This window comes from Otolemur garnettii, unplaced genomic scaffold (assembly GCF_000181295.1).
Source record: "Otolemur garnettii isolate 467f Iridium unplaced genomic scaffold, OtoGar3 scaffold00016, whole genome shotgun sequence".
Taxonomy (NCBI): Eukaryota; Metazoa; Chordata; class Mammalia; order Primates; family Galagidae; genus Otolemur; species Otolemur garnettii.
This window is the reverse complement of record NW_003852411.1, coordinates 12,854,632-12,861,301: the sequence shown is the minus strand read 5'-3', so window position 1 is coordinate 12,861,301 and position 6,670 is coordinate 12,854,632. Positions and strand designations below refer to the sequence as shown.

The 6,670-nt window shown below is 55.5% G+C and overlaps 1 protein-coding gene across 1 annotated transcript in view; it reads left to right on the top strand.

The window, feature by feature from the left end:
• Window positions 1–2,282: 2,282 nt before the first annotated feature.
• The window catches only part of KIAA1614 (KIAA1614 ortholog), a 39,350-nt gene continuing 34,962 nt past the window's right edge, over window positions 2,283–6,670 (top strand). The window contains exons 1-3 of the mRNA XM_023510809.1: window positions 2,283–2,332; window positions 4,260–5,182; window positions 5,922–5,985. Coding sequence (XP_023366577.1) covers window positions 2,283–2,332; window positions 4,260–5,182; window positions 5,922–5,985 — 1,037 coding nt within the window. The remainder of the gene's footprint in view (window positions 2,333–4,259; window positions 5,183–5,921; window positions 5,986–6,670) is intronic.

Sequence of the window (6,670 nt, the reverse complement as noted above, 5' to 3'; positions counted from 1 at the left end):
GTGGTCTTCAATAATAGTAATAGGATAGTGTTAGGTTCGAAGAGAGGGCTTGCATGGTTTTCAGGATTTGACCTCAGACGGCAAGAAAGAAACAGAAGGGATGCAGAAAGGACAGGCCAGACCACTGAGGCAGCACGGCACTGCTTGACCATCTCAGAAATTCTTTCTTTTTTTAAAACTAAATCTTTCCCTCACTGAACATGCAGATGCTGGCAACAGCACTGCATGGTGTGTTGATGTGAGGGGCTCGGATTCTAGAAGACTTTCTGTTTACTAGCTCTGTGTCCTTGGGTGTTGACCTCAACTCAATTTCCTTCTCTAGAGAAAAGAGACAATAGACAGTGTGTCTCTTAAGGCTGCGTAGGAGGTAAGGGGTATAAAGGGCTTAGCTGATGCCTGCTGCACTGTACACCCTCTGTAAATGGGACCAGTAATCCAAGAGCAAGTAAATGTCGGCTCTAAGGAAGGGCCTGCTCTGAGAACATGCAGAGGGAAGGGGAAGGGGCCCTGACTGGTGACCACCTGTTGCCAAAGCTGTGTGACTTTGTACCTGTTCCACGACACAGGGGGGTTTGCCCTGGGTAATCTTTCAGGCTCCTAAATTGGCCCAAGGCCACTCTACTCACACAGCTCCCCAAAGGTGGCTCTCAGGCCTGGGTGCCCTTGCCCTGCCTGGACCTCTCCACTTACTGCAGGGTAACTCCTACTCACTTAAGAGGCATGCCTCAGGCTAGGAACTGTGACCCGCGGTTCAGGCCTGTGATCTCAGCACTCTGGGATGCTGCAGTTCCAGATACTTGGGAGGATGAGGCAGAAGGATCACTTGAGTTTGAGGTTGCAGTGAGCTAGGTGACACCACTGCACTCCAGCCTGGACAACAGAGCTAGACCTGGTTATAAAAAGGAAAAAAAAAAAAAAAAAAAGAAGGAAAGAAAGAAAGAAGGAAGGAAGGAAAGAAGGAAGGAAAAAAAAAAAGGCAGCCCCTTCCAGAAACCTTTCTCTACCGGCCCCCCCACTCCCTGCTCCAACAGCTAGCACTCTATGTGGCCCTCTCTGTTGATAAGTCTGTCACCTAGACCTATTGTAGTGCTTAAGGGCAAGTTTCCTCCTGCGTGAAGGAAAGATGAACCGGCACTTTCTCTTTCTGGAATCCCCAAGGTGCCCTCATTGCTTTCCCTCTTCCGTGGGAAAGTAGGCTTGGAAATAGGTGAGGCTCTGTTACCTCCGGGCAGAAAGAGAAGGAAACCTCGGGCGGTTTGGGCCGCAGGTGCAGGTAAAGCCCGTTGCTGCTACTTCCTCCCAGATAAAGCTGAGAGAGTGACAAGGTCTGCTCTGAAGTCCCCAGGACCCTGAGACCAGGTCCCCACCCAAGGCAGCTCGAAGTTACCCTTGTGCCTCTGGAAAGTGGAAACCAATAACCTTGACCTTGGAGGAACAGGCGCTCTAGGGCGATGGGGATGGCCCCACGGAGAGGACGGCCGGCTCCTCCGGAAAAGTTGTCCAAAGGCCACACCCCAGCTAGCGCCCGGGGAGCCAAGCCCTGGGTGCAGAGTTACGAGCAGCCACGCGAGGCTCGGCGAGAACGTGGCGCCTCCACAGCTCCTGCTCGCGCCCCGCGAGCCGCCCGGCGCCCCGAGCGCACCCGGGCCTGTGCGCCCGCCTTGCCGCCGGGAAGCGCTGGTCCGGGGGGAGGGCGGCTCCCAGCCCCGCGCGCCTTCGGGGCGCGAGGCACCGCGCGAGGCCCTGCCATCCCCGTCGTCCGCACACTCGGGGCCGTCCCTCGGTTTTCCGAGCGCCTTTGGCGGCGGCAAGGCACCCGCTCCCGGCCAGGAGAAGCTTCGGCTCCGCCCGGCTCCGGGCGTCCAGCCGGCGAGCTGCGGGCCCGGGGCGGCGGGGGTGGGGAGGCCGAGGTCCCGGCTCCTCCAGCCCCTTCCGCTGCCCCTCCTCTCTGCTCCCTGCTCCTGCTCTTCCCGTCCCGGCCGGGAAGACGCCGGGCTTGGCCTCTCTGCCCGGAGTGGCAAAGCCATGAGCTAGCCGCCCATGCCGTTTCCTTTCCTGCCAGCCCTCCCGCGCTTCTCCTCCCGCGGGGAGCGAGTGCGGCCCGACCCTCCCCGGGCCCGGGGGCTGCCCGCAGAGCCGGCCCGGCCCAGCCTCGGCCCTGCCCGGGACCCCGGGTCGGCCGCACTCCCTCCGGCCTGCATTCGGGGCTGGAAGTCCTGCCCCGGACCCTGAAGCGGGCTGGGAGGGCCGGAGGGCTAGAGGAGGGCTCACCTCTCCGAGGGATGGAGGGGATGCAGGCGGCGGCGGCCCAACCTGCCGGCGGCGGCCCCCAGTGAGTACGAGGAGGTGAGGCGCCGGGCAGGCCGGGCGGGGGTGGCGGGCCTGCAGAGTGCGGGAGCCGGGGCCCCCGGGCCGTTCGGGACCCGGCTTCCATGGTCACAGAGCTGGAAGGGTCGTGGGGGAGGCCTGCCCTTCACGTCCATCTTCATTTCAGCGTCTCAAACTTAGAGCAGATGTGTGCAGTTCTTAGGTCGCGGGACCAGACAGTTCCAAGCTAATAATCCTGCGGAAAGACTGTGCCCAGAGAACCCCATGGGAGGGTGAGGGGCGCATTCTTTAAGATCTCTGGAGATGGATCATCTCTGGAATGTTCTAGAATTCACCCATGAGAAAGTTCTTTTAATATAACTGGTATCGTTCCTATTGCGTTCTAATCCTGTTTTCTGGATTGGACATGGAAGAGAGGAAGAAAGGGGCAGCTGGGTTGCCAAGGTCAACTTGGTACACGTTACATGGATCGGTAGAGCAAATGATTTCTGTCTTCCTAAAGATAATCTGTAAACTTCACTGGCTTAACACTGATGTGACACTTGACATGCTGTGAATTTTGCTTTATGAAATATGTGCATTCCTGAAACACGGTGTACAAATTGAATTGTAATAAACTACTGCCGAAGGGCTTGCCCTTTAAGCATCCTTGGCCAATGTATGAAGTGAATAATTAACCCCTAATTTGTAGGTTATGCACCTATGAACTTTAATACACGAGCCTTACTTCAAGTGGGACACATCTGATGTGTGATATTAAGGTAGCCTTTTCTCAGAGGGTAGAATAAGTATCAACACACTTAATACAGTGGCATATATGTAAGCATGTGACACCTTAATGAATAAATCCCCTGCTCACTTCATTCCCTGGGAAGCCATTAACATCAGCAATGCCACTAGGGTGCTGGGCAGTGCTGGTGAGTCTCCCAACCTCTGAGGACTGAACATTCTCATCCACAGATGTTTTTTTTTGAGATCGAGTCTCACTCTTTCACCCTAGGGATGAGGGCTGTGGTGTCATCATAGCTCACAGCAACGTCAAACTCTCAGGCTGAAATGATCCTCCTGCCTCATTCAACCTCCTGAGTAGCTGAGACTACAGGTACCCGCCACCATACCCAGCTAGTTTTTTTTATTTTTAGTAGCGACTGGTCTCAAACTCCTGAGCTCAGGCCATCCACCTGCCTTGGCCTCCCAGAGTGTTAGGATTACAGGTGTGAGCCCAATGCCCGGCTCATCTACAAATGTTTCGAAAGAGCCCTGGGTTTGGAATGAGAAGCTTTGGATTCTGAACTGGCCTCCCCTTCGCCTGTGTGATGTAATCTCTCTGGGTCTCAAGCTCTCTATCTGTCAAAGTGAGGGTAGAAGTGCCATCCTGGCAGAGTTGTGTCAGGATTCTTGGACAGCATGTGTTTGAAACCACCTGAAGTCCTGCCTGGCACAGAGCAGACACTGCGCCTTCCACTGGAGGGTCAGAGTCTATGTGATATCTTCCTGAGGTCCATCATCCACATTGGCTCCCCTTGGGAACGGAAGAGCAGGTCACCTTTCAGCAGATGTTGCCATCCTCTGCCAAGTACATCCTTCTGCAAAGCAAGAGGCCAGAGATTAGGAAATTGCTCTGGGTTTTGCTCTGGTTCACATCTGCCATAGAGTTACATGTTGTTTGAAGTTTTATCCATCTATAAAAATGGAGATAGAAAACTGAAACACTATTCAGACTTGGAAGAAAAATTCAATAATAACTTTTATATTGTCCAGTGATTTGTACTTTTCAAAGTGCTTTCACATCATCTATAGGGCATCCCCTGCTCTGTCTCCTAATATTCCCATCTAGATAGGGTTCAACACTAAGGCACTTAAGGGACCTAGAGGTGGTGGGAGCTGGCCCTGTGCTGAATCTCAGGAGCTCTGTCTGTTTTCTCCTCCAGAAAGCCCAAGACAGGGAACAGAAGAGCCAACCCCATGGAGGTGACCTCAGCTGTGGAGAGAAGTGGTCCTGAGCCTGGACACTTCTCACGACCCTGGACTGACCCTTGGGAAGACACACCACCCACCCTGATGAGCCCTCAGCCTCCCAGGGCAGGGGGGGCACAGCTTCAAGGCTCCTCTGTGCTAGAGTCCAAGGTGAGGGCTTTGAAAGAGAAGATGACAGCAGGTAAACAGGGGCCCAGCCCCTGTCCCACTTCCTATGAACAGTCATTCCCCAAGAAACCCAAATGTAGACGAGTCCCGGCAGGTGGAGCCAGGACTCCGTCAGAGGGGCCTTTCCTGCCAGATGCCATGGTGGTCCCTCATGCTCAGGACCTGACTGACGGGCAGCTGACCAGCAGTGACAATGAGGAGGTACCCACGAGGAATGGGAGCCTCAGACCTCCCAGGCTACCTGCTCCTGGGTGTGAATGCTGGAACATGCTTCCAAAAGCAGTGTGGACACTACCTAACCAGGAGAGTGGTCTGCTGACAGGGCCTGGTTCTTTGCAAGGAAGCCCCATCCGTGAATTTCCTCCAGGCCAGCCTGGGAGTCCGGGCCCTGATAACAAAATTATCCCCATTCCCAGCGTGAGGAAAGGAAGCTCATACCTGCTTCAAGATGGTGTGGTCACAGGGGGAGACCTGGACAACACATCCCTGGCTTCTGAGGAGGACCCTGTCCCCAGGACAGCTCTGCTGGGGGATCTCTGGAGAGGTGAAGACCTGGGGCCACTCAGCACCGGAGGCAGCACCTTGTCCTTGTCTGAGCGGGTAGAGAGGAGCCGTCTGCTGCTGCAGGAGATACTGAGAGTTTCTAGATGCGGCCCCTCCAAGGGGGGGGGCCCAGCCTGGACTCCGTCCTGTGGCAGAGCTGCAGCAGGTGGGCCTCACTCTGTGGAGGGGGGTGCAGCAGGAAGGGGCCAGCAGAGAGGAAGGGGAAAGGGATGCCCATAGAGGGCTGGTGCAGAAAAGGAGGGAGAGACAGCTGCCTATCGCCCAAGTCACCAGACAGGATGTCTGTCTTCTTATTCGTGGCTTTGACATAAATTCTTTTCCACCTCAAAGGCCTCCCTATCTGCTAAACAGCCCCTTACCCTTCCAGCCGGGGAAGGCTGCCTTCTGCATTTCATGACCTCTTCCTTGGAGCTCATAGCCCTTTGCAGAGTGGTCTTTGCTTCTTCCTCCAGGGACACACCCTCAGCCCATAGTGGACCTCATTGCCCTCTCCGTGGGACAAGCAGACAGGAACCTAGTCCTACAGAGAGCCAAGCCTCCTGTCAGCTGGGCTGAGCTCAGCTGGTAGCGCTGCTGGCATGAGTGAGCATTCACACGCAGAAAGACAACCTTCTTCCTTCCTTCTCATTCCAAAACTCATGAGCTCATTCATCACCCCACGCCTGAGTGGGTACATGTGGTCCCCTCTGGCTTGTAGCTGCCCCAGCGTCAGTCATGGTGACAGGCTCTGCTTTCACTCTCAGGCTGAAGCACAGGCAAGGTGCTGGGTTTATCTGGGGAGCAAGTTGGTTCTGGGGAAAGCTTTCTCCTAGGTGCTCATTAGGGAGCAGCTGAGAGCACCTTTCTGGCTCTGCCCTGACCTGTGCTTCTGTTCTGGGTCCTAGAGCGACCAGCTGGGGACGTGGACTGGGACTGGGGTGACTCCCTGCAGGACTCAGACCAGAACAGGTATGAGCCCAGATTCCACATTTCCTCTCCCTCCTGCCTCTCCCTGGGCCCTCTGCATACTCAGCATCATGGCAGCAGGAGACCTCACGGAGGCCAGGGGCCTGCAGACCAGTGAACATCATGTTCTGAGCCCCTGGAGAAAGAGCCCGTGCCCTGCATGGTGCTGCTGCTATCTGAGCAGAACCAGTGAGGTGCCCAGGACAGTGCAGAGAGCATCACCTCTGACCTCTGTGTCCCCAGGGGCCATTTCCATGTCAGGCCCCTGTCTTTTTATTTTTCGAGTAGGGGCAATAGCGTCTGTCTGGTTTACTTTACGGACCTTTGTGAGCCTAAGATGAGCTAATGGGTGTGAATCTGTGGGGAGAGTATGGGAATGCAAAGCTTGTACTCAGTACCCTTCCCAGTCAAGGGAATGTGCTGGGATTGTCTCAAGAGTTTCACCTCCAGCCTCACCATGAGACCCCCACAGGTTTTGCTTCAGCCCCTCCACCAATGTTTTGGGGAAGCTGGATCCTCTGGGCCTGGTGGGGAAACTGGGGCCACCTGTCCTTCACAGGCTGTGTCCTGTGCTGGGCAGTGTGGAAACTGTACACTTGAGGTGGTGGTGGGGCCATGTGTGGCTTGAGCTGCTGCTGGCACCTATACAGGGTTGACCTCAGCCCCAGTCTTTGCTGGGCTCTTGGCA